The sequence below is a fragment of the Chelonoidis abingdonii genome, chromosome 22, assembly GCF_003597395.2.
Source record: "Chelonoidis abingdonii isolate Lonesome George chromosome 22, CheloAbing_2.0, whole genome shotgun sequence".
In the NCBI taxonomy this organism is placed as follows: domain Eukaryota; kingdom Metazoa; phylum Chordata; order Testudines; family Testudinidae; genus Chelonoidis; species Chelonoidis abingdonii.
In genome coordinates this window covers 27811543-27839442 of record NC_133790.1, presented here as the reverse complement: position 1 = coordinate 27839442, position 27900 = coordinate 27811543, and the positions used below count along the sequence as shown (strand labels likewise).

The following is a 27900-nucleotide window of genomic DNA, read 5'->3' as shown; positions in this document are numbered from 1 at the left end:
ATAAGCACCTTTCCTTGTATCATAGCAACAACTCCAACAACCTGCTCCAACTAATCCCGCCACCAGTGAATACAGCAATACCCAACACAGTGACCACAGCTGGAGTGCATGTACTTAAATGCTGGAACACAAACAGCAGCACATACTCTTAGTGCTTCCTTGTGTCCACCTATTGCGCTACCCTGCTTCCCATACTATTGCCAGCTCCAGGGGGCAAAGTTAAGGTTTTGTTGCAGGGACAGCAACTACCTTTGTGACAGTTTGTGCCCCAAAGCAACACCCTGGCACCCCTGTATTCACCATTGTCATAAATTATACATTTTGTACAAGGTATGCCTTGTGAGGTATCATGTCAAAAGCCTTGGTATGCTGAACATTAATATCCTGTTGGATTGTATGTGCTGTCATTGTATATGAAGTTTTGCTATGTGTGTGTTCCTGAAAGATGTTGTGAAGTTGGAAACACCCACAACTAGCCTTTCAGGTACAACAATAAAGATGCTAGACAGTGCTAATGGCCCATCAACAAAAACAATGGGCCATGGAGATCTTTCCTGTGAACACTTCAGTCAGGGTATGAGTAATGGCTGCTAGGACTCAGCAAAGCATGCAAGGGCATGTGACTAGATCATGTGATACTGGATTCCATCTTGTTGCTTGTACTTTTCCACAAACTGTGCCAGGGGCTTGGCTTGAAATCAGAGTTCCCTCCACATGTAAGAAACTATAAAAGGGGAGAATGACAGCATCACTTGGCTTCATTCCCCCAACACCACGACACCTCAGGAACAAAGACTGAACAGGGAAAAGGAGGTCCCAGGTGGGAAAGAAGGAAGCCTGCCTGTGTATGAAAGCTGGGTGGACTGTTTGTACTATTAACAGGGAGACACACCACTTGATTCAAATTCTTATCGACTTTATAAGGTTTATAAAGAATTGTGGGAGATGCTGGGCTGCAGAAACAGAAAAATGAATAAACAGGTGATTTAAAATAGTTTTACTACAGATTTAGATCCATTTCCCACGGCCTTAGAGTCTGGAGATCAACCCATGGAATTCTCATATATTGAAGAGGTCAGGAAACAAGATGTCTTCAAAGATAACAAATTTAACCACTATGTACTTCATTCCTAACTAGGGTTGCCAACTTTCTAATTGCACAAAACTTAATATCCTTATCCTGCCCCTTACCAGAGGCCCCACCCCCACTCTCTCCAGACCCCCTCCCTCAGTCGCTCAGTCTCCCCCACCCTCACTCACTTTCATTGGGATGAGGCAGGGGGTTGGAGTGCGAGAGAGGGTGAGGGCTCTCGGGTGGGGCCAGAAATGAGGGGTTCAGGGTGCTTGAGAGGGTTCCAGGCTGGGGCAGGGAGTTGGGGTGTGGGAGGAGGTGAGGGCTCCACCTGGGGGTATGGGCTCTGGGCGGGGTGCAGGAGCGGGTTCAGGATGTGGGCTCCAGCCAGGCAGCGCTTACCTCAGGCGGCTCTTGGTTGGTGGCACAGCAAGGCTAAGGCAGGCTTCCTGCCTGCCCTGGCTCTGCATTGCTCCTGGCCAATGGGAGCTGTGGAGCCAACACTGGGGTCAGCATGTGGAGCTTCCTTGATTGCCCCTGCGCCTAGGGGCCACAGGGACATGCCAGCTGCTTCCGGGAGCTGTCAGGAGCCAGGGCAGGCAGGGAGCCTGCCTTAGTCCTGCTGCACCGCCAACCAGACTTTTAACAGCCCAGTCAGCAGTGCTGAGCGGAGCTGCCAGGGTCCCTTTTTGACTGAGCATGCCGATCGAAAACCAGACACCTGGCAACCCTATTCCTAATTCACACTCATTTGATGTAATAGAAATAGACCAGATAGTAAATATTTATTAAATATAAAAATTTGAAACCATTCTCACAATTACAGGACAAGTTTCATTTAGCTACACATTATTTTATCAAGAAGTTATATTGCTTATTTAAAAGTATCATTATTTGCTGAAAAGTGATAGTAAACAAAATCTCATTCATAGAATCTCAGGGTTGGAAGGGATCTCAGGAGATCATCTAGTCCAACCCCCTGCTCAAAGCAGGACCACTCCCCAGACAGATTTTTACCCCAGTTCCCTAAACGATCCCCTCAAGGATTGAGCTCACAACCCTGGGTTTAGCAGGCCAATGCTCAAACCACTGAGCTATCCCCCTGGCATAGATGATACAACCAGATTTCCCCACAACCCTGGAACAGGACAAACATTCATTCTGTACCAAAAGTGAAGCTTCAACAAAACACAGAATATCAGGAACCTATGTTACCAGGACAATGGTAGGCGCAGTCTCATACTTTGGCACACTCAATATGATGCCTCTTGGAGAAAATTTCATTGTTTGGGGACTGGAGAGGGGCAATTTATAGATGGTAACTGTCCCCACAATTCAGTGTAAGATTGATTATTCCTTCTTTTGATCCAAGAGTCACATATTTTGGGGTGTCCAAGGCTCATCCAGTTCCAGTCACAAATAAAAGGAAGACTTTTGATTCCACTGAGCACATGTAGTGTTACGAAAATTCCTGGGAAACCTACAGAATAGAAAAAGACCATTTATTCACACTTAGCCCAAACTCTGTTACGGTGAATTTAAGGTTGCTATTGTACAGCAGCTGGGCTCGCCATGACCCCAATTTTTGTGGGATTATTAGAAAAATTGGACAATGAATCAGTTGGTTCTACACAAAGCACCATAAGGGTCCATAGAACTTTATGCTGATGTGAAGCTGTGATGGGCACAGAGGAATGGTCAGAGAGGGGTAAGGTACTGTTACATTCCCAGTTGCTATTGTTATCAAACTGAGGGAAGAATTGAGGCTGTGCGCCTGTACTGTTTTATGATATCCAAGCATTTTGATACCTCCTGGTGCTACGATTTTAATACAGCCAAATGCAAGGTGCAATGGATCTAGGAACCAAAAACAGATTACAGGATGGGGACTGTACCCTGAAAAGCAGTGACTGAGGAAAGGACTTAAGGAATCATGGCAGAAACCAACTGAACACGAGCTTCCAGGGTGATGTGGTGGCTAAGAGTGAAGGCACTGACTCCTTGGATGTATAAACCGGAGAATATTGAATAGGAGAGGGGAGGTGGCTTGTTCATGGCACTGGAGAGACTACTACTGGATACTGTATCCAGTTCTGGTGTCCACCCTTTAAAAATGATGTTGATAAATTTGGGAGAGCTCAGAAAAGGAGTTGCAAGAATGATCTGAGATTTGGAAAACCTATCTTATAGCGAGAGACTAAATAAGCTCTATTTAGTTTATTCAAAGAAAGGTTAAGAGGGGACGATCACAGCCTACGAGGACCTACAGAGGGAGAAGATTTCTGACAGCAGAGCTCTCTTATCTCCGACAAAAAGGAAGAATAAGATCCAAAGGCTGGGATCTGAAGCTGGGTAAATACAGACTGGAAATAATCTAATTACCTAGGTATTTACATAACCCCCCCCCCCCCCGACAGCATCTGAGCACCTCACACATTAATGAAGTTCATCTTCAGAAGCCCCTACCCTCCTGTGAGGGTATCCCATCCCTTTTTCAGAGATGGGGAACCGAGGCACAGTGTAGCGTAAGGACTGGTTTACATGGGAAAGTTAAAATCTTGCCATAAGCAAGTGTAACTAGGTTAGTTACGCTGGTGTAAAAAGGTTTTATGGACACTTATTTTGGTATAAATCAGATTTATTTTGGTTCATCTTAAATCAATTAGGGACAGGTTTAACATAAGCAAAACCTAAACCAAAACAAGCATGTCCACACAGGGGTTTGCACCAATTTGGTTAATTTGGTTTAAAAGTCAGTTTAAGTTAAATTGGTGGAACTCTCTCATGTAGACAAGGCCTAAGTGATTTCCTCAACATCACACAAGAAATCTCTTCCTCAGCTGGAAACTGAAGCCAGGTCTCCTGAGTCCCAGTCTAGTGTCCTGCTCACTATGCTATCTATTGGGTCTTTACAAAACAAATAATATGAATAATCTGCACAAACACAGCTGAGTCCCAAATAACCATGTTTACTGAATATACACAAACATTCCACATCTAGCTACTTATACTGCTTCTCTGATTAGAAGCTGCCAGAAACCAACACACAGAACACAGAGTACACTAGAGGGCCTACAAACTATTTAAAGGGATACTGTCCTATTCCACACACTACACCATTCGTTTTCTCCAAATAAGGTGTGAGGGCTATTAGCTACTGGAACAACTTACCTAGGGTGTGATGGATTCTCAAAGCCTTAAAACTGGAGGCTCTTTCAATAAGATCTGCTCTTGCTCAAGCAGAAGATTATGAGCTGAATGCAAGAATCAGAGTGAAATACTATGGCCTGTGTTATGCAGGAGGTCAGACTAGATTATCACAATGGTTCCTACTGGCTTTACAATCTATGAAAAGTAGTTGATTGTGGCCCCCTGAACTGGGGTCTGGTTCTATGTTAGTCACGGCCCCAGCCTAGATTAATGCAGTCTTCAGGCTGCCCTTGTCTACAGCAGCAGGCGTAGCTAGGCACAGAGTGATCCAGGCAACCCCCTCCCTGCCCTGACAAAAGCCCTGTGCAGAAGACTGAAGGAGAAAGGTAGAGGAAGGAGCTAATTATGCCGGCTCTGTACCCACTGGGGACTGTCCTGCACCAGGAGAATACCCTGCTGGTGAGATCCAGCACCAGGTCACAGCAGCGAATCTAGTCCAATTAATTTAAAGCTACAGCAAGGAGAAGCTTTTAACAATGACATCACTGAGTGAATGGCAAATGTTTCCATGGGAGGCACTTGTAGCCTCACATTAAGGTTTGGAGATGGTCAGTGACATTAGGATTTTGCCACATTGAAGGGGCATATACTAAGAGTATGTCTACACAGGCAGCCTGTATAAAAGACTCTCAGCCTGGGTAGACAAACTTGGGTTTGTGGGGCTCACGCTAGTGCTCTAAAAATAGCGGCACAGACAGTACTTTGATGTTGCGGCTCAGGCGGGAGCTCAGGCTCTGAAGCCTTAGGAGGTAGGTAGCTAAGCCAAGTCGCAACATCAAAGTGCTGTTTACGCAGCTATTTTTAGAGCACTAGCGCGAGCCCTGCAAATCCAAGTCTGTCTACCCAAGCTGGGAGTCTCTCTTCCGCAAGCTGTGCAGACCTACCCAACGTGACCTTGAAGAGGTTCCTTTTCGGCCAAGGGATTCTATGAATCACCCTCCACACTGAATCAAGAATGGATCTCAACCTTCGGTTGGTCTTTTTTGTGCAATGTTGCATTTCCACCATGTCTGATCTGAAGATTTGGGAAAAGCATTTTCACAGCATCACACAGGTCTGCAAAGTCTTTGTTCACAGGGATCTCCTAGAGGGAGAAAGTATCACAGATCAGCGTACAGTACGATTTACCTTCTCTCAAAAGGTAAGTGTCACAACAGCAAAGACAGGCATCACAACATATTCTTGCTCTCAGGCATCCATGCAACTAATGCAAGCTCTGACAAAGCTCCTTCAGCTCAGTAACCTGAGCTGTCGACCAGTTCACCAGCAAGTGGCAATACCACAGCTCTGGTGGATATAAAACAAAACATGAAACAAACTAGCACCAACTGTCAGGAGAAGAACTGGAAACACAAAGACGACAAGGGAAAAGGTGAAAAGCAGCTGACAAGTCAAAAAGGGAGGACATGAGATTCCAAGCAAGCAACTCACACTCTGTTGAGGGCCATGTCTCTAGAATGATGAGAGCACAAAGTGGCTGAAATGCATAAAACATGGCAAAAGGGAGAGGTAGAAAATGCAATACGCAGCCTGTCCGCAGAGTTCACACAAAGCCTGAGGAAGGAGTCAGGAAAGTGCTGGAGCAGAGAGCAGGCTCAGGAGAAGGGTTTATAAGAACATGAGGAATAGCATTTGAAAGGGGGTACTGGGACAGGCAGGATAGCCAGGTCTCTCTTTGGCTGAAGAATACATTTCATCTGTTCTCAGCCAGTCAGAATGCAACAGGTCACTAAGGAACAGGGAGCAACTGTTGCTCTATTAACAATTAAGAGAGCATTATAACCTGCGTTATTCTTTATAAATTAAAAATAAGCCATCAACAAAAACATTTGAAAAGAGGCAGTTTTATAATAACCATGACAGCACTCACCAGGTGAAGGAGTCTATCACTTTTTGGCAAACAAACATTAAATAGAAGGAGACCCTCTGTTAAAACCAGATGATGGTTTATGATGTAATTACACAAGTCAGACAGCTAAGTTATGGGTACTACAGTATTTGCAGCTCAGTCACAGTAGGTCTAACTACAAATATTGGTCTTTGTTCAATGTGCTATTATGCCATGTTGCATAGCTGTAATGCGGTGGAACTATGCTATTTGCAGAAACAATCATTCTGAATGTTCTGACTTTGGGGCCTTCATAATCCACCCTCCTTTTTCAGTAACATACCTTTGGGATTTCATTTCCCTGTATTTTTACAGGCAAAAATAGAGAAAAATAGAAAGGTGCCACAGTGTCTGTTTCAAATCTGTGTCTGACTTGTTAGTAAATATTAATTTTATGATTTTTGTATGTTAAATTGTAATTTTTATATATCTATTGCCCTATACATAATTGAAAGTAAAAAGTTCTTTGTCCTTCAGTTTAACCTAATGGGTGAAAGGAAAATGAACTCAATAATGGAGTGCATGTAATCTTTTAACCCTACTTTTTACCCTGACTTTACTAATATAGTCCAGGTATCCAGGGAAGAGACCCCTCAACCTAATGAACACTGTCTACAAAAGTATATGAGAAACAAAACCGAGTGGATTCTGCAATGGACAAAATAATGATGCATTGAAAGATGTTTTTAACTCATTAAGAACTGTTGGTGTCATAGCTGTTAGTAATAATGATTGGATAAGAGATTCCTTTTTACTCTTCAATCAGGTAAATTGAGGATCATAAAAAATTCCATCAGTAATTAGGAAAACGGAACATATAGTAAATTTAATTGTGGGAAAGTACTTTTCCCTCTCAAAAAGAAGTTTCGTCTCACACCCAATGAAAGGAAAGAGGGTTGGAAAGGTAGTTTGGGAATGAACAATGTCAGTATTCCACCAGGTACAGAGGAAGGGACCAAACTACTTTCACTTCACCACCATCCCCTGTAGATAAAGTAAGTCTTCCTTCTGAATAGTGCTGTATTAATCTTTGATTAAATAATTCCATTTGAGCCTCTTATCTGCCAATATCAAATCATTATTAAATTCACACATGGAACAGACTGTGCACAATCCCAGTGTAGACAGCACGCTCAGATCAAAACCCTGCCTTGCAAATGGTCTTAGAAGGCACCCAGCAGCTCTGGCAGTCCACATGCCAATGGACTCTTTTAGCCTTAGGTCACTGTATGAATGCATCCCAGGCCACTTGTGATTAGAAGTTGTTACTTAACGGTCACAACTGGCATGGACCAGCTGCCAAACCTTAGGAGAGAGGCTCTGGATGGAATGGACCACAGACTGAAGTCCCATCTCACCTAGTTACAGGGGTGAGGCACATGGACAGGGTACTGCGAGGAAGCTTGCACCAACACTGCCCATGCCATATCCGTGGACAAAGGCCTGCCTTTCTCAGAGCTCTCAGTTTGGCACTTTTCACTAACGGGAGAATGTATTCTCAGATAAAGTTCTTTGAGCCTCAACATCCTCTAGGATTATGAGCTTAGGGCACTTAGTTTTATAAAGATATGTGTCCCATTTTCATTAAAACTATTTGGTTCTTCACAGACCAGGTGCGACAGATTTTTCCAGAGGTTTCAGGATGTGCATTAGCTCAAATTCCCTCCAGGTTCTGCTGTTTTAGTAGGACAAGGCCAAGAATAGTGTGTAAAGGGCAATGCCTATGCACCTGGACATCCATATCCTAGAGTTGGACGCTCAAAATTGGCATGTAGACACATGAATCAGGCATTTATGCACCTACGTGCCACTGCGAACATCCAAGGGTGATGTTTGCACAGGTATTTAGGTGCCCATGGTTTCAAGTTGGGGGCCCACCCAGATATGGTCCTTTAGCTCACAGAGCCTGCAATGATAGCGCTGCAGTAATTCACGTTGATGGCACTGTGTTATTTACAGTTCAGACCAGTCTCCTTTGGAAGGACCAAACTTGCCCCTGCCCCCCGCTGTTAACACTTACTGAGAAGTCCAGGATTTCTACCACGGCCCCAGAATTTGCTTGTATCGATTTGAGAATCCCAAAGCAGCCTTCACTCTGCATGGGATTTCTGGCCATCTAAAGGCAGACACAGGAAACAACAATAGGAACAATACAGATTGCATGTTCTTTTCATTTATGCACCTTTCTTTGATATCTGGAACTCACACCTCAAACTGCAGCTGTCTTACAGAGCAAAATCGTCCTTTTCAAGTGTCTTCAGGCACATGCCATGGGCATGGAACAAAAGCAGGAACTCACAGTGATAAGAATGGATGGTGATGACTATTTGAAAATCTCACATCTACAAGAACCAAACTTATTTTAAAAAAAAAAAGTAGCTTTTTGGGATGATCAGGATGTGCCTAGGCCTCACTAAAGCAACCACATAACCTTATTATGGTCGTCTTGTCCTCCCTCAGCATCCACAACTCCACTCTCTTCTGGTTCTTCTCCTCATCCCATCTTTCAATGGGGGTTCCCACAAGGCTCCATCCTTGCCTTTCTTCCTTTTCTCCCTTTATACACCATCTTTGGCGACTTTATCTATGTGTAACTGACCTCGACTGTGTTTTACACCAGCACAAGATTCTTTGCCCAGCAGAAGCTGGATGCAGCAATGTGGAAGAAGGGGTAAGCTGTCAGGGAGCGGGTTATGGAGCCATAATTCTCTGCTTGATCCTGGAGGCCACTCTACCATAGGAGAGCTGCCAGTGGTCCCCAAAGAGCAACACACCAGCTGGGAATATCTATAATGCAGCACACTTGGTCATACCCACTCCACCACTCCATGACCTTCTTCACCTGAGTGTCAGAAGCTCCCTTTGTGCTGTCTGAGGAATAGAAAGGAAGACAAACAGAGCAGAGTGTCTGCCCCACTATGCTGAGCTGAGGGACAGGTCAGACACCCAGTGGCCATTAACCACGTCTCCCTCCAGCTCCCAGATGTATGCAGCGAATGTGGCTGCAGGTAAGGAGTTGACAGCAGAGGCCAGGAAGATCACCCTCTATATTGGACAGCAAGGTGCTAGACTGCAGGGCAGAACAGGGAGCAGCAGGCTGCAGGTTCTGGCTCATGTAGGGGGAGGGGTATAAAATACTGGAATTCAAGAGACTGTTGAATACAAGCACTCCATGTCTACATGAGACCATCTGCACGCCGCAGTTCACAGACTGATGCTAAAGGCTCCCCTGCTGCTACAGCAGAATGGCTCATGCAGGATCTGATTCAATGAGCACTCGTGCCAGTGACAGGTTAAATATACACTTTATTGTGTTTTCCAATGTCTGCTTAAAAAAGCTACTCACATTAAGGCTCTTCAGAGTCCGGTTTTCTTTCAGGCCTACTGCAAAGCGCAGAGCTCCTTCCACTGAAATGCGGTTATTGCTTAGAACAGAGAAAAGGGAGACTTCTTACATTTTTCATTCCGTGTTCCCCACCCACCAGCCAGGGCCATACTGTCATGGAGACATTTACTACAGTAGGGGCAACAGGAGGACAACATGCTTTACAAACTCATGGAAAGGTACAGGGGACCACCTCTCCCACCACTGACATGCAGACACATCTGGAGGGGCATTAACAGCAGGAGGTTAACAGCTCTCTACATGCAATTTGAAGGGGAGGAAGTGACAAAGAATCCCATCTCCAGTTGAAGTTGCAGGGAGTAGACGTATCTGCCTGGGACAACTGTGTTAATGTATCTACTCTCACGGAAAGTGCTGTGAGATCTTTAGTGACCCTGAATGCTCACGGCCTCGGTTTTAAATCTTATCTGAAGAGCAAGCTCCAGCAGCACAGCATTCTCCAGCTACACCACTTCCTGAAAGGCACAAGTTTTCCCTGCAGGTCTCCCATCCAAATAATGACTCGGACTGGCCCTGCTTAGGTCATGTCTATTTCTGAGCATTTGCTTTTATTGTTAGTGTGACAGTTAAAACCACAGGGTTTGTTCCCTGAAATTTTAATTTCGTGAGTATATCCAGGTAGCCCCTAGCATAGCAGCAGCCACTGCCTGCTCTGTCCGAGCTTAGATCCCACTGGCACCTAATGCACTGGGATGGGAGGGTCATTGCCAGCTCGCCTGTGGGATTCTACACTACAGGGAGTACTTGGCCACTACCCCCTTGCTCACACCCTGCCTCATGACCATTTCTGGTTACGTTCATGGTCTCCATAACTGCATCTCTCTGAAAATCACCCGGTCTCATGGCTCTCCCACTAACTTCACCAGCCTTTTGTTTTCTTGACTCTCCCTTTGCTGAACCAATCAGCCTCCTCTCTGAATCAGTTTCTAGCATAACATGTCCACCGTATGCCTGATCAAATCTAGCTCAGTGGTTTGAACACTGGCCTGCTAAACCCAGGGCGGTGAGTTCAATCCTTAAGGGGGCCACTTAGGGGTCTGGGGCAAAAATCAGTACTTAGTCCTGCTAGTGAAGGCAGGGGGCTGAACTTGATGACATTTCAAGGTCGCTTCCAGTTCTAGGACATAGGTATATCTCCAATTATTATTATTTATATTTCTCACATCTAACTATCCTTATTATATAGGCCAGTTCCAGGCCTCCAAGTACATCAGCCACTGCTTTGAAGAACAAAGGAACTTGTCCAGCTCTTAGTGAGCACAAACTGGAGATTTCTCTCCCCTGCTACACAAGGTGCCCTCTAAACTCCGAAGTCCCATTTCACTTTTCTTTTCATTTCCAGAGGCGCTAGTAACCCTGGATCCTTATCCCTAGATTTCCTTCCATCCATCCTCCCCAGCCAGATGGAATCAATTTATTTCCTTCCCAATTTAAGATTGTAACGATGTCACCTTGTCCCCAGTAATCCTCCTCACTGCTTTACACCAGCACTTTCTCTGGGGCCACCAGGCTGACTACAGAGCTGGGGACCTGGCAGCCATGACTGAGGGCAGGGCAGTAAATAACAGATGCCAACAGATCTTACCCAACTAGAAATTTCCTGGCCAAACTCCCTTTGTCATCTTAGCACCAGCAAGACCATCCCTCTTTACACATAAAACTGAGATCAACGGCTGCTCAGGGTTTCAGCACCAGGGGGTGCTCTCACTTTGAAGCGGGGGACGTATTACATCATGACCTGAGCCTGACTCACCTAATGTTGAGCTCTTCCAGCACATTGTTGACTTTAAGGGCCTCCCCCAGGGCAGCTGCTCCGTTGTTACTGAAGCCATTGTAGGAAAGGTCCAGAACTCTGAGGAATACGTTTGCCTATGGAACAAGCCATAATTACTGTAAAACACCTCACCGTAGCTTGGGACAGAAACAGCCATCTGCGTCGCCCTGGCAGAATGACCTTCCATGGACCATGCTTCCAAAACACAGTTAAAAATAAATGCAGAGGGAAAGTGAGCGAGAGGAAGAGATTGAGCAAAGGACATTTCATACCAACGACCGTAACTAGTGGTGGGTGAACCTCGGAAAAATTCCTTCTTCCTACAAGACCCTCCTAAAGTGACAGGCTTCCCTCTTCCTTCAACCCCTCTCCTCTCCTTTGGAAGATCCCACCTGTAGCTCACAGGCGTGGCAGCTTCTTGACTTAACCGCAGCTGCAATTTGATGTGAATATCACATGCAAGTAGGTTGTGAGTCTCTCAGAGAACGGCACAAAGGTTTAGTGCCTGCTGGAGCCCAGTAGCTGGGCCCAGAAAGAATCTCACAAGTGAGGGAATTGTTCACTGGGGACACCTATTGGCCGAGGGGGGGCTAGTGGCTAATTAGGACATTTTCTTGAGGGTGCTACTGGACGGTTCGCAGGACGATGAGATCCACATCATTGGTGCCATGCTCAGCGCAGTCCCCAGCACCTGGTCCAACTCCTTGTAAAAGGGGCAGGATGACAGCTAAAGAAGGAGCAGTAAAGGGTAAGAGTGCTGAGTGAACAGTCTGGGATGGGATCGTGCTAGTGAGCTCAGTCTTGATGCCTCCAGTATTGCTAACCCGTAGGGTGACCAGACAGCAAGGGTGAAAAACTGGGACAGAGTGTGTGTGCACGCGCGGGGGGGGGGGGGGGGGAGGGAATAGGTACCTATATAAGAAAAAGCCTCCAAAATCAGGACTGTCTCTATAAAATCAGGACATGTGGTCACTCTACTAACCCGGACAGTTCAAGTCATGAGTCAGACACCAAAATATCATGCAATCAGCCCCAAAAATCACAAAGTCAGGAAGGATTTTTAAGATGCTTTTCTGGTGGTGTGGGGCAGTTCCTTCAGGAATATCAAGCCTGGTCTTTTCTGCGCAGGGCAACTGCTTCCTGAACTAGATAATGGCAGCCCTCATCTGAAAAGAAAGGGGGTATTGATGTTGAGTGGGCAGCTTGAGTTAAATACATATTAACAAAAATAAAACCCCACAGATTTTAAGCAATCTGACTAGAAATCTCTTTCTCTTTCAACTGTTCAGGTCTCAATCTCTTGTGATGTCATGAGCTCATTGGTCACTTCACCACAGATTCTTCCAGCAAAACAAGAAAGTCAAAATCGGAGTTTTCCAATGTCAATATCTGCCTATATTTACAAATACACACACAAAAGCCAGGTAGAATGAAACAAACAAACAAACAAACAAAAAAGGAAGTGAACAACTGTGTCTCCTCTGCAGCTCATTTTTCTCTTGTTGGATCTCCCTCCTCCTCAATCTTGCAAGATACATCATATAAAATGGTAGGAAAAAAAATGTAGTACAATGTATCGTATTAGATAAATAATCTGAGAATTAAAAACAGCATGATAAAGCACATGCACAACTGGACAGAAGTCAAGTTGCACACAGCCTCAGCGTTGGCATTTCCTGACCATCCTAATATACTCACCAGTTTTATGAATGGAATTTTCTACGGTGTTTTTTTTTTTTTAAATAAAGAAACAAATTTAATCTTTAACTACTAATTTAATCTGGAATGGATTTCTATCATCTGACAAAAAAATCATTACGTCAGGTTCAGGCTTTATAAAATAGTTTGAAAATGTATGCTATTTATAAATTTTAATTTAAATTTGCAAGGAATTAAATTATGAATGCTTTTTTAAAAAAATGCAACTTCTAGTAGGAGATTTTACTTGAATGTTATAAAACTGCTATAAACAACAATAAAAATATTGAAAATTAAGGCCCTGATCCTGGAAACCAGATCAGAATATAACTATCGGCATGAATAGTCCTACCCATTCACTGGGACCACTTGTGGTCTTAAAGTTAAGCATACGTGTAAGAGTTTTCAGTAATGGGTTAAAATTGTGTCTGAGCAGCGTGAAGTCTGTCTCACTTCAAAACAAAATGATTCAATATTAACGATGTAAAATTATCTAGACTTATTCAACACATGAATAAAGTTACTAACTTTTGAATACACGCAGCCCTACATTTGCAAAACCAGCCTAAAGTTAAGCTCCTAAACTCAGATTTAAGTCCCCTTGAGTGGGATTTTCAAAAGCACCTAAATGATTTAGGAGCACAAGTCCCATCAATTTCAAACTGCTTACCCTGAGGGAGCAGTACAGCCTTAAAATGTTTCAGCTTTCTTGGCATGTGGAAGTGCAGTATGTCAGCAGGTGGGCTGATTGCAAAGATAGTCCAGGCAGTTTGCTTATCAATCTGTGTGTGAGTTTGTGCTGGCCTCATAGAAAGGATGTTAATAAGGCCCTGGATTGGTCTTTTTCCGCTTCAATAAGCATTTTAAGTGTAAGCAGAGTCAGGATGAGCCCTACCCTGACATCTGGTGGTGAGTTATGGGAAGTGTGGAAAGAATTTCGGGAAGTGTGGAATCTCAGGTATTTGCATGGGCACACCCAGCATAGCCCAAGGCAGCCTGGGATGGTTATTTTGACAGCTCTGGGATCTCCAATTTCTTTGTCATTGGGGCAGAATAAATAAAGTGTTGTCACCTGATTATGTAAATAAGGAACTACGAGACTGCTTTATGACAGAGATGTCTCAATATAAATTAAGTGACACTTGCTAGACAAGGGACATGGGTTCCAAAACCCAGTGAACTGAGAGAGGTTGGGGACTGGTGTGTGTACCTGATAGTATGGGCCCCCTTTTGAGGGCCTGGAACACCAATTGCAGATCCTCCTCTCTCCACTGTTAAAGAGTACAGTTAATTTTGATTCCCTTAGGAGTCCATCTAAAGGCTGCTGAGCTGAATTCGTGTTGGGCCAATGGTGCACCAGCACCAGGGCTCCCCTACTATGAGCTGAAATTGCTAAGAGTTGAAATCACTAAAGAGCTGGAATTACTGAGCTGAGAGCACTGAGTCCTGTGCTAACTAGTGGGGGAGCCTGAAGACCTATCGCTAAGTGGCTGGCAGAGCGGAGCAGTTTGCAGCATGTTGGAACAGCCCATGGAACAGTGAACGGAGTGGAGCGGTTTGCGGGGATGGCTGGAGTGGCTCGTGGGTTGGCTGGAGGAGCGGCACAGCTTGTGAAGAGGAGCTGGTCGCGGTGAAGGCTGCAGCAGAACTCCACGGAGAGGTGGAGCAGTTGGCCTTGGCCCATGTAAGGTGCCCCTTACCACTCTGTGTGCCCCCCCTCCCCCCATTTCCACCCAGGCTGGGGGGAGGGGGTAAAACTCTGCAGATAAACTTTTGAACTCTGGGGTGGCACTGACCAGAGACTTTTGGGTTGTTGGACTTTGGGGTGATTGGAGTTAAGACCCTAAGGGGGAAAGAACATTGTCAAATGTATTTGGAGGTGGGTTTTTGCTTATGGTTTGTGTTATAATCCTGTTTGTGGTGTTTCTCCAATGTGATGCCGCATTGTTTCCCTCCTTTATTAAAAGGATTTTGCTACACTCAGATGCCGTGCTTGCGAGAGGAGAAGTATTGCCTCCTAGAGGCGCCCGGGGCAGGTGGTATGTAAGTGTCCCAGGTCACTGGGTGGGGGCTCGAGCCAGTTATGCATTGTGTTATTGAAACGGAACCCCTGGATACTGAATCCGGCCCTTGTTGCTGCAAACTCAGAGGGGCAGAAGGGTTACATAAGTGTGAAACCTCACAGTGGGAGGGGAGGGGGAAACTATGTACAACCAAAAATTCTACTAACAGTTGGAAATTATATAAAACATTCATTTCAGCAATTTAAGACTATAAAATGGGAAGAAAGTAATCAGGGAAGGAACTTCAAACTGCAAATGGAATTAAAAATCAAGATTTAATTTTTTTAAATCGTGATTTTTCTCTCTCCAATTTCAAGGCCTATACACTTCCAGATTTCATAGTTTATTATGGTCAGGTCACGATGGCAGTGTTTACTCAAACAGATGAAGCTTAACATGAGTATTATAGAGTGCAAAAATGGGAGATAACACAGACTTCCTACCTCGAAGCCTCTGGCTAAGGCAGCTGCTCCTTGGTTACGGAAGTAGTTCCAGCTGATATTAAGCTCCTTTAGTCCAGTGTTTTCTGCTATTGCCATTCCAAGAAGCTCACCTTACGAAACAGGTTAAGAAATTTTTTAAAGACTCAGGAAAGGATCAGGTGGTTCAGCTGGGCAGGAAGCTCAGATTAGCGTAGGAAATTCTTTGGGTGAGAAATTAAAACAGAAGATTTTTCTCTTTTATGCATCTTGTGGCTCAAGTAGAGAGCAGGGGCTGCAGGAAGAGCCAGAAAACAGGCCCCACATAGTCAGAGACCACTAAGCACCCATAAAAGGTGGTACAAGGACAAGTCCCCATAATGCAAAACAGAGCCCAACAGGGCCGAAATCAGAGCAGGGCCATTCTTATGAGCTGACTGAAGTCCAGAACCAGTAGTGGCTACACCACACAAAATAATTCCACTGTGCTCCTCAACCCTGTGCTCCCTGGTGCCACCCTCAAGTGAGATTACAACCGTTCAGAGGTTTCCTCTGTGCAGAAGGCTCAGTGGGATTGAAACAGATAAGGAGGGGAGGAGGTTTCTGGGAGGAGAAAGACGACATCAGGATCAACTGGGGGGCTAAAGCAACAGACCAGAAGGGAAAAAGAGGAAGAGAGTGCAGAATGGCTTGCAGAGAGGATAGGAAAGGGACACAGCATCAGCCTGCAGGAAAGTGGTCCTGCCTTTAGCAGGGGGTTGGACTAGATGACCTCATGAGGTTCCTTCCAACCTTTTGATTCTATGATTCTAAAACCAAAGAGAAGCAGAGCTCACCACTGAGAAATCAGAAGAGACGGAGCCAGTAACGAATGGGTGACCCTGAAAGGAGGAGGAAGGGAGGGAGATGAGTAGGATTGGAAGAAAGGAATCAAAGTAAGGAGGAAAAAAAATTCAAACCCTCCTCCAGTCCTAGAAAGACTCCCCGGGAGGGCTCTAAGGGGAGGGGCTTCCCATAGATTTCAGTGGGGGGCTATAGGTGGCGAAGGATTTGGAAGTCAACGGACATTCTTCCCTTGCCCATTAAATTCTATTCAAATGTCTTGTCCTTAATCTCAAGCCCTACATCACACTGCCCAGTCTACACCCCAGACCTGGTCTCCTTTTGTAATCCTTTTGCACCCTCTCCACAAATACCCCTCACTTTCCTCCCCAACTTCTCCTTGCCTATTTCCAGGCTGCCCCTTATCCCTGAACATCCTTCCAAAACCGAGTCTCCAAGCCCCCTCAGTTCCACAGTCAAATCCCATCTAACACCCACTTCTGCACCATCCCCCACAAAAACACACATTGAAAAAAAACAGAGTTACTGCACAGGATGAGTAACCATCTCGTCATCGAGTAGCATCCCCTATAGGTGCTCCACTCTAGATGATTATTGAGCAGTTCCCTCTACGGAAGGAGGGAGGCTTCAGAGTCGAGTCTAAGATTGAAGCTAGAATAGTGGAGCCAAATATGGCATCAGAAGCAGAGGCATGAGTGACTGCGTAGTGTTCAGCAAATGTATGAATGGACATCCAAGTCGCAGTTCTACATATTTCTGCAATAGGAATGATCTTAAGAAAGGCTACTGAAGTAGAGAAGGATCTTGTGGAGTGAGTTAATACTCTAGAGAGGTCAAAGGTCATGAGACAGACAGAAGTAGGTAATGCAGCCACATATCCATATTTAAGATGGCATCATGGTTCACCTCTCCTTCCTGCTTTGCCAACACTTTCCCCTCTCAGAAATGAGCTCTCTCTGGTTCCCTCTACCTCTTCCACTCCCACCTTCCATTTTCCCTATCTTGATCTATCCCGCCTTTCATCCTGCTTTTCTCTTCAGCTCAACCATCTCTTTTACAGCCCCCCCGCCCTTTTGCCTTCCACAACCTGACTGATCTGGGGAAGGGAGGCCTTTGGTCAGAGGTAATAGAGGTTCAAGCCAGGCAGTTTTGACTGCCATGGAGGGTCAGGGAAGACAGGATAGTCACTCACCCCTTGACGTCCCCTCCCCCCCTTTCCAGAACTGAAAATGATGACACATTAAAGGGTAGGAAAGATGAATTGGTATCTGCCCAATGCCTGCAGTCCCAGACAGATCACCTCATTTCACTCCCTATTTCATCAGGAGCAGTGGCCTTTTTATTCTATTTGCTTTTCTTTCCTCTGCTCTGAATCCTTATTTCTTCTTCTTCTCCTCCTATCTCTAAATAGACTCTGTCCTCTTTCCCCTGGGTTTTCTGTTCTTCTCAATTTTCTATGCTCTGCTCGTCTCTTCTCCCAGTTCTTCTCTGTGTTCTCAGTGAAAGGCCTCCTGGGAGAAGTTATTTGAAAGGAGGGATTTGAACAATGTGAGGAAGGCCATTCAGCGCATGAGGAGAGGGAGTGAATCCCAGCATAAGGAGAAAACTTAGAGTTGGACAGAGAAAAGATGCTTAGGTCTGGAGAGAGCAGGAGACAATGATGGCAGAGATGGAGCAGGTGGAGTTTTTTCAGGCCTTTGAAGGTGAACAGCAAGAAACATGAACTTAGTGCAGAAACTGAGATGATGCCAAGTGAAGGAATTCAAAGAAGGAGTGACAAGCTCTGAGTGGCAGGAGGAGGAGATATTTTTGGCTGATCCATTCTCTGTGGGGGACATAATGAAACATGGAAGATCTCAAAAGGTGGCAGACAAGAGATGACCAGGGTGTAGAAAGACAAGATTAATGGTGGATAGAGAGAAAAGGATGGATTTTTAGAGGAACAGGTGAATGTTTAATGAGCAAGGATTCCAACATGACACAGAGGTTATGAGCCTGGGTGGTAACGAGGATGGAGGAGCTTTAGGTGGTTACAAAAGTGGGAGGGAGCAAGGAGGTTCTGGGAAAAGAGAGCAGTTCAGTTTTCACCACCTGGAGTGTGAATTTGCAGCAGGATAACACTATACAACGCATGGGTCTACAAAGACACTGCTTTACCTGATGTGTCACCAAGAATGTTGTGACTCAGATCCAGAGATTCCATTTTATTGTTGGCTGGGAGGGCATCAGCTAGGTACTTAGCTGCATGGTCATTAAACTCATTTCCTGAAAGTTTGAGGGTAACAACTGTTGTATTCTCCAGAAGCATAGCAGAAAGGGCCGCAGCTCCTTGAACTCCAAGTCTGTTGTCAGATAAATCAACATCTGCGGGAGGGGGAAAAAGCCCAAGAACAAAATCACCATTTAGCTAAAGGAGAGATGTCAGAAAAGCCTCCAGCTGTCCGCTGCAATGGCAAATGCTCACAGCAGTATTGCCAGTCCTCAAAGTTCAAAAATTATAAGATTGCCTCCCCAAAAATCATTAATTTTTAATTTTTTAAGAAAAGCTGAAATAGTGGCTTTTGCTCTGACTTCTGAGTTTTTAACTCCCCCTGCCCACCTCTAGTGTGTGTGAGACACAATTACCCTGCTAACTCTCCCAAATGCATAGTGAATAAGGCGATTTTGATGCAGCTGATGGAGCTCTGACTATACTCCAGGGAGATCAGGGCCCCATTGTGCCTGGTGGTCCACAAACACATAGGGAAAGACAGTTCCTGCCCCACAAGCTCTTACAGTGTAGTGCAAAGCTCATTGGTGAATTTGTGCTATGGGAGCTAGAGCCGGGACCCACCACACTCATCTCATCTAGGGGCTTCCAGCCAGCCATTAGATGGAAAGAACCTTCTAACCTCTGCTGAGCAGGGTAGGATTCACACTACTGCCCCACAGAGGAAATACTGTGTTGATCATTACCAACACCCACAGCATCCAGACCCCATTAGCACTAATGGGACAACTTGGAGAATGAGACTCTTGCTGAAAGACAGGTTTATTAAACCAAGTTTGACCATTTTGAGGCTCAACTCCTCTCTGGACACACATGCAAAATCTTCTGCCTGGGCACTGACCCACATAGTGTGCCACAACCTGCTCTTAAAGGGACAGCCCTCATCAACTAAAAAACCAAAACACTACAAATGCAGCAGTAAAATAAATATTAACACTACATCTGCATTCACGTCACTGGATAATTTCCATCCAAGAATATCAAAAGACTTTTCCAAGGAGCTTTCTGAATCATAAATGTTGATTTATTTTTTTTATTTATTTATTTATTTTTTACTAACCTTGGCACCAGGGCTTAAATTCTCAGACATTATTTCCTGGAGCCCCTCTCTCCCCCCACACCCAATTTGGGGCTCCAGGCTTCAGCTGCAGGGCGGGCAGGGGCACTGGAGCTCCTGTGGGTTTGAAAATATTTCCTTGTTGAATTTGAACCCTGCTTGGCACGTTGGGAAAGCTCCGAAAGACTGGAAAAAAGCTAGTGTAGTGCCACCGGTTAAAAAAGGGTAACCAGCTCATCTTGTTTAATCACAAGCTACTTGGAATTGTAAATGATGGGGACAGATCAGTTCTACAGAGTGATCGGGATTGTTCAGGAAGGCAGTCTTGTTTGAATGCATGAGTATCGCCAAATGCAAAGCCATACATCTAGGAACAAAGAACAGAGGTTATGCTTACAAGATGGGGGACGGTAGCTTGGAAAGCAAGAACATTGGAAAGGACTTAGATGATAGATAACCAATTGAACATGAGCTCCCAGGGCAATGCAGTAGCTAAGAGGGCGAATGCAATCTTTGGGGGTACATGCAGGGGAATATCAAAAAGGAACAAGGAGGTGTTATAACCTCTGTATAGGACATTAGTGAAAAGATTACTGGATTACTGCATCCAATTCTGGAATCCACATTTTCAAAATGATTTTGAAAACTTGGAAAGAGTTCAGAAAAGAGCGACAAGAAGTTATGCAAAGTAATGCACATTGGAAAACATAATCCTAACTATATATATATACAATGATGGGGTCTAAATTAGCTGTTACCACTCCTCTGAAATCACCCACTGAATGTGCAGCGGCAGTCAAAAAAGCAAACAGAAAGTTGGGAATCATTAATAAAGGGATAGATAATAAGACAAAATATCATATTGCCTCTATATAAATCCATGGTACGCCCACATCTTGAATACTGGGTGCTGATGTGGTTGCCCCATCTCAAGAAAGATGTTTTGGAATTGGAGAAGGTTAAAAAAAGGACAACAAAAATGCTTTGGGGTATAGAACAGCTTCCATATGAGGAGAGATTAATAAGACTGGGATTTTTCAGCTTGGAAAAGAGGTGACTAAGGGGGGATATGATAGAGGTCTATAAAATCATGAGTGGACTGGAAAACCTGACTTATAGGGAGAGATTTTAAAAGCTCAGTCTATTTAGTTTATGCAAGAAAGAGGTGACTTGATCATGGTCTACAAATACCTCCCTAGGGAAGAGATTTCTGAGAGCAGATGGATCTCATTCTGCCTTTTTCTGCTAGATTAAAGACCAATAGCTGGAAGATGAAGCTAGACAAATAAGGACTACAGATAAGGTGCAAACTATTAAAAGTGAGAGTAATTTATCACTGGAACAACTTACTAGGGATGTGGTGAATTCTCCATCAGTTTAATTCTTTAAATCAAGACTAGATAACTTTCTAAACGATGCTATAGCTGGAACAGAAGTTATGGACTTGATGGAGAAGTTACTGGATGAGTTTCTATGGTCTGTAGTGCTGAAGGTGAGACTAGACAATCTTAAACTGCCCCTTCTGCCCCTCAAATCTAAGCATCTCCTATTTAAAATGTTAGTTTAAGAAACAATGTTACTGCACCTCAAGAAGAACTCTGCATAAGCTAGAAAGCTTGTCTCTCTCACCAACAGAAATTGGTTCAATAAAAGATATTGCCTCCCTCACCTTGTCACTTGTAGGCTTAAGAGATTTATTTAATGAGCAGTTACTTTTGTTACATAATTGGATTATCTGCTACAATACAAACACTGAAGACAGGTTTTAGAGGACACCAAGATCTATTGTCTTTCAAGGTTAATATTAATCAAGGTTTAAGTTCTTGAGTCAATAAATTCTGATGACTGTCTCAACAGATATCAATATTTATATATTAAAATGCAGTTCCAAAAAGGGACTGTAAAAATGGCATGGAGGATTTCGTGTTTGTGTGTCTCAATAGTTCCCAGAGCAAATGTACTTAGTTTACAAGTAAAACTATGGCAGCTTGTGCCCCAAATAAGCTGCAGACACTAGTGTCCAGCCCAATCTCCTTGCCTGCTTCCTATCTTCCCAGCTACCAGGTTATCAAAGTGATAAACTGGGGATGAGGGTGCATAGAGAAGGGGAGACACTCTTCCCTCACCTGCTTTGCCATTTACACCTCAGAATCCATCTGTTGGGTGAGGTTCCAGGAAGCTGGAGCAGCACTAGCCCCATCCAAGATCTCAGATATCTGAGGTAGGAGACCTAGTCCCTGTTCCAGATCAGGCAGCCTTGGGATTTGAATTGAACTCTTCCACTTCAGAGGTGAGTGCTCAAACCACTGGGCTACTGGGTATACAGGGAACACCGTCACCACCTCCCTTAAGCCACTTTTTACTGGCCAGCTTCGGCAGCTGCCCACTCAGCTTGCTAGCTTCTGTGGCTCCATTTTTTAGGCACCTAACTCTCCCCATGCATTGTCTGGAAAGCCGGTGCACCTAACTCAGGAATGTGGATTCCAATGGGTGGCAGGGCACCTAAAATTAGGTGTTGCAAAGCTGAGCAAAGTCCACTTTGTCACTCTAGCCCAGTGCTTACACCACAGATATCAGTTGGAGCACTTTAGAGGGGGCTCAGCTCCGCTTGCCCCTAATTAGAAGACAGCTGTTCTAACTGCCAGTCTAGCAAACTCAACCTGGAATCTGAAAGTTAAAGATGGGTTTTTTCTGCCCTATGCATCTTCAACAACATTCTGCAACTGTTCACCCAAATTCCAGTGCCATTACTGATTCATGAGCCAGAAGAGAATTCAGCTCCCTCTCTCAGAACGCTATTGGCTTTGCGGTGATAACAGAAGCAAAGACATGAATTCATGAAAGTAAAGGTTATGAATACACACAGTGCCTTCTTATTCAGCTCTCCCTATTTTAAGTAGTCGCTTTTCAAAGGAGGGCCCAATTCTGTAGCCCTCTCTCATGTGAGCAGTGACACTGAAGTCAATGGGATCAGCCAAATATGCAAACAAGAACTTCCTCCTCTCACAAAACCTTATTGCCACACTCTGTTGTAAGGCATGTATCAGAATTACCTTTGAATTGAGACACAAACCTGAAATGTAACAGTTTTCTTTTAACATCTCTGCAACTGCAGCTGCCCCGTCTCCATTCAGCCAATTATCACTCAGGTTTAACTTTACGATAGAGGTGTTGGTCATCAAGGAAAGAGATAAAGCTTTGGCACCCTGGAACATATGACAGCATAATGGGTCACTCACTGGTCTATTCGGTAGAAGGAGCACTTTTAGTGGTTTGCTTATTTCAGTTTTCCTTAACCTATCAAGAATATATAGATTGACAAAAGCTTTCCAGGCCCTGTCATAAGGTATATTTCCCAAATCTGAACCTTAGCGTCCAAAATTTGGGTACCTGCACGAAACCTCTAAGCTTAAGTACCAGCTTAGATCTGATAGCACTGCCCCCACCCAAAAATATACTGTTTTGGGGCACTCTGACCTCCCCAACCTTCCTTGGGGACCCCAAGGACCCAGATCCCTTGGGTCCTTAAAACAAGGAGAAATAAACCATTCCCCCACCTTTCTCCCTCCCAGAATTTCCTCTCTGGGCTACCCTGAGAGATACTGTTTCAACCTTTTTACATCACAATACCAAGAAGCATGTCCCTTCTCTTTCACAAAGGGGCAAACAGATACAAGGAAACAGAGAAAGATTCTATCTCTCCCCTCCTCTCGCTGCCCCCACCAGCCTGGTGAGTTATCCAAATCCCTGGGAATTTAACAAGGGAAGCAGAAAGGAATCAGTCAGGTTCTCTAAGAAAGGCTTTCAAATAAAGAAAGGAAAAGTAAAGAATTATCTCTGTAACTTCAAGATGTAAATATTACAGGGTCCTAATATGCTTACAAGACACAGAAAGAAACCAGTACCATACCAAATCAAAATATTCCCAGCAACTACACATATAAAAGTTACCCAGCCAGATCCACCATTGCAAATAGAGTAAAACAAACAAAAAGCCTAAAATTGCCTTTTCTACTTACTATTTGAACAGAACTTTAGAGAGCCTGTAGTAATGTCTGGTCCCTCTCATATCCCCGAGAAAAGAACACAGAACAAAGGATGCACACCCAAAACTTCCCTCCACCCAGATTTGAAGTATCTTGTTTCTTGATTGGTCCTCTGGTCAGGTGTTTGGATCCCTGTTTGTTAACCCTTTCCAGGTGAAAGAGACATTAACCCTTAGCTATCTATTTATGACAGGCCCTGGCTGCATTTCTGAAGAACACAACTCAAAGAAAAGGACCTCTATGGACAGCAGAGGGCTTCCAGCTGTGTTCAGAGCTGAACACAGAGCACCACCACCAGAGTCCCATTGTGCTACCAGTGAAGTCAATGGCAAAATTCTCAACAACTTCAGAGGAGGCAGGATCTAACCCACTGTCTCTTAAGGAAAGTAGTCAAAGCCCCCTTGTGTGAGTGATTTAAAACTAGACTGGAAAAAGGAACGCAGAATATAGTTAAGAGTTCAAAAGGATGCAATCTGAGTTGGTAAGTATCATTAGTTATTTCTCCATCCACCTAGAAATAATAAAAAAGTTTACCACCAATATTCATAATACAGAGAAAGCGAAAGTTGAACAAATCTGACATTTTTAACTCAAGGACACCTGGAGCCTTCACTCATTGTCAGTTCTATCAAGCAATTAGTAAGTAATACTAGGATAAGCACCACTTAGGATATTATTACTCCTAGGATCTAGAGCAGGGGTGGCCAGCCTGAGCCTGAGCAGGAGCCAGAAATTACCAATGTACATTACCAAAGAGCCACAGTAATACATCAGCAGCCCTCCACACCCAGCTCCCCCCCCCATGCCTCCTGCCTGCCATGATTAGCTGTTTTGCATGCACAAGAGGCGGGAGAGGGCACAGCACATTTGGGGAAAAGGGCAGGGGGGTTGGGGGAAGGGATGGAGTGGGGGCAGAGCAAGGGGTTGAGCGGCGAGCACTGCCTGGCACATTGGAAAGTTGGCACCTGTAGCTCCAGCCCCAGAGTCGGTGCCTATACAAGGAGCTGCATGTTAACATCTGAAGAGGCGCATGTGGCTCCGGAGCCACAGGGTGGCCACCCCGATATGGAGCCATTAAGTTTGGAATAAATAATATAACTTGATTTAAAATATTTTAAATTTGGAAGTAAATGGACTGACATTATCCATGAAATTAAAAAAAAAAAAATCTACACTCTCCAACCCTAAATACAGTGCAAGGAATAAGAGGATGACGGGATCTAATCGGTCTACTTCAGTTCTCATGTCCCTAATTCTACCATGTTTATCATCATCCCAGGTGAGTATTAAGGCTTGCTGCATTTTACGGCATAAGTCATGCCTATGAGCCAAAAGTTTCTGCAAAGTAAGTTGTGTAAAACCAGAAGCAACTACAAGCCCATCGTGGATAGGACTGTGATGCTAACTTACATACAGAACTTCTTTAAAAAAAGATTTAGAATGTTGTTTAAATTTATGTATTTTAACTACATAACATACAGACCCATTTACGCATATTACGGTATATAAACAAGAAAACTTTGTACATCCAGGGAGGATAAAAATCTTATCACAAAGCCCTGGACATTCTTGTGGGGTGAGGTGTGGAGAAATCTAATCCACCGTCCCACCGAAAGGACGGCAGGTGTTGTCAAGATGACAAAGCTGACAAATTCCCCTTAAAATGTGCTGAATTTCATGTGGCATCTCATTTTGCTGAAATACATTTATATTGTTTCACTGCACTTCCTCTCCTACTTAGCCACTTCCCCTACTCGCCATTCTTTGCTGAAATTCTTAAATGTATTATTCCTCCTTAGGTTTAAATGAAGTCCCCTTGTTCTGGCCAGGCCAATAACTTTCAATAGATCATCAAGTTTTATTTTGTTCCCACCCAAGCATGATATATTTAATGCTCGTCTCCACATAACAACCACCACAAAACCAAGAGAGTGAAAAGCTAATATTAGTTTAATTAGTATATTATTCCCCCACCCAGAGACACACCCCTAGCCACTGGCATAACCACCATATAAATTCAGCGCAGACATTGCAGCCTTAATTGTGATTGTGATTGTAAATTATAAGTTGTGTGCACACATTGCAGCCTTAATTGTGATTTTCCAAAGGGAAAAGTGATTTATTTTATTTTCTGTAACTGTTACCTGGGGGCCAAGTCCATGGTGCTTCATAATCAGCTCAGAGTCCTTCATGTGACGCAGGAAATAAGATACGGGTACCACTCCAAATAGTTGGCAGGCTGCTATGTATCTGGCCTTTCCAGTTGGGTCAAAAGGTTCCTTGGTTTCTACATTAGAAAAAGGGACAATGGACATAGAGAAAACAAGCTGTACAAACAAAAAACAGCACTTCCAAATTAATAGTTTTACCAAAAAATTAAAGAATTTATATTTTTTGCAGCGCCTTCCCCAGAGCCCCCACGCACTCAAAGTTAACAGAACAAGAGTGAGGCAAGACTCAGCAAAGCAGAGTTGTCCACACATACTTGACCCTGCTGCTTGTTGTGTAAGCATCCTGACAGAGTTTTTAATTACATGATCACGTACAATTACTTACAAGATCCCTGCCTCATTAGAGGCTTGATCCAAAAAAAAAAAGACTGACATCAACGCAAGTCTTGCCATTGATTTCAAATTGATTTTGGATCAAGCCCTCAGTCCACAAGTTGCATCCTGCTCAGTGACTTCTCCGAGGGATACAGATAAAAGCAATGTAACAGGAATTATATAAAGTTGTAAAAATTTAAGCAGTATTTAAGGTAAATGTTTAATTTAAATTTTAAATGAGATTAAAAGCAAGTGTTCTGTGTGCAGACCTCCTCGTCACTTTTATTTTAGTAAATTATATAAAAATAAAGATTGAAACCCTTTCACATTCTGGACTCACCATATATCACACACAAGGAATGAGGTGGCCTTATATTTGCAAAAATATTAATAATGTATAATGAGTAATTAAGAACTTTAACATAATGAACAAGGGAGCATATGTACTTTACCTTAACTTTTCCATCTCCCAACTTTTTAGTCAGGGAATGAGATCACAAACTGTCTGCACAGAGTTTCCTAGGGGGAGGACTGTCCTTAGCCATTTGGGTACCCTATGCAGCACCACCACCCCCAGTCTGGAAGCCAGGAGCTGTGGGGGGGGTGGGGCATTTTTGGAGGCTCCACAGGCTCAGAGTGGCCCAGGGGATTAGCAGGGGGCCAGGAGCAGCTGCCTCCACTTCCCTTGCCCCAGCCCCAGCCGTGTTGCTCAGGGGAGGGGGTTTGGGGGAAGGGATCCCCCCCACACTCACCAGCAGAAGTGGAGCAGCCTAGCCCCAGCTGCTCCGCTCCGCGACACAGCTGGGACCAGGGAAAGGGAAGCAGAGAAGGCTGGGGCTGCATTGCTCTGCTTCCCACCACAAGCGAGTGCAGGGGGTGTCCTTTCTCCAACCACCCCGCACTCACCGGCGGCAGGAAGCAGAGCACCATGGCTGGGAACTGGCGGAGTAGAGCAGGCTAGGGCCACTTTTCTCCATTTCCCACCACTGCCAGTGAGTGCAGAGTCGCTGCAAGAGGAGGTGGTATGGGGGCGGAGCAGGGGGAAGTGTAAGAGGCAGGGTGGAGGGAGTTGTCCAGGGCTCCATACCCCCTAAGGACAGCCCTGCCCCTTGCAGTGGGTGCAGTCCACGGGGGGAGGGGAGGGCAGGTCACCAGGGCTAGTGCTGCCACGTATGCAGCACACAGCTGCCGAGGGCACCATGAAATTTGGGGCAATTTGGTGCCCCAAATTTCATGGTGTCCTACATGGCTTCAAATGCCTAAGGATGGCCTTGCCTAGGGGTGTTATTTATTTTTGGTTTTACTTTGTTGTGTAAAGAGAAAGAAAAAGGAATTAAGAGTACATTCACTCTTCACCTAGAGAAGCTCAGGGAAAATTGCATGTTCACAGCCAGTTTTGATACTGTTCTACAGATACAGGACAAATCAGGGCAGTTGGGATATTTCGTTACCTTCTACTTCAAGGTCAGTATCCCACTCTTCTTCCTCCCTCTCACTATCTTCATCAGCCTTCTCCTCACTCTCGTTCCCCTCCGAATCATCCGGTGTGTTTGTTCTGTTACTAGCATCTCTTTCCTGGTGCACAGAGTGCTCACAAACAGACATGGGG

General features: G+C 44.5%; 1 protein-coding gene across 4 annotated transcripts; it reads right to left on the bottom strand.

Moving 5' to 3' along the window:
• Positions 1-2443: 2443 nt before the first annotated feature.
• On the bottom strand, positions 2444-27900 carry LOC116817863 (uncharacterized). 4 transcript variants are annotated; one of them, XM_032768325.2, is made up of 10 exons: positions 27743-27900; positions 25890-26032; positions 22773-22905; positions 18531-18737; positions 15555-15664; positions 11330-11445; positions 9517-9595; positions 8191-8286; positions 5250-5366; positions 2444-2552 (listed from the first exon to the last, which is right to left on the bottom strand). In XM_032768325.2, exons 1-10 carry the CDS (start codon positions 27894-27896, stop codon positions 2532-2534), a joined length of 1176 nt encoding a protein of 391 aa, XP_032624216.1. In that variant the 5' UTR covers positions 27897-27900; the 3' UTR covers positions 2444-2531. The 4 variants fall into 4 exon arrangements, with proteins under 4 accessions (XP_032624216.1, XP_074915926.1, XP_074915925.1 ...); XM_075059825.1 differs by lacking the exon at positions 5250-5366; XM_075059824.1 differs by lacking the exon at positions 8191-8286.

Coding starts and splice junctions, on each gene's coding strand:
- LOC116817863 (XM_032768325.2), bottom strand. CDS start 27,896: ATGTCTGTTTGTGAGCACTCTGTGCACCAGGAAAGAGATGCTAGTAAC. Junction 11,446..15,554: donor CCTTAGCCAGAGGCTTCGAG/GTAGGAAGTCTG, acceptor CTTGTTCCATAG/GCAAACGTATTCCTCAGAGT. Junction 8,287..9,516: donor GGACTCTGAAGAGCCTTAAT/GTGAGTAGCTTT, acceptor GTCTGCCTTTAG/ATGGCCAGAAATCCCATGCA.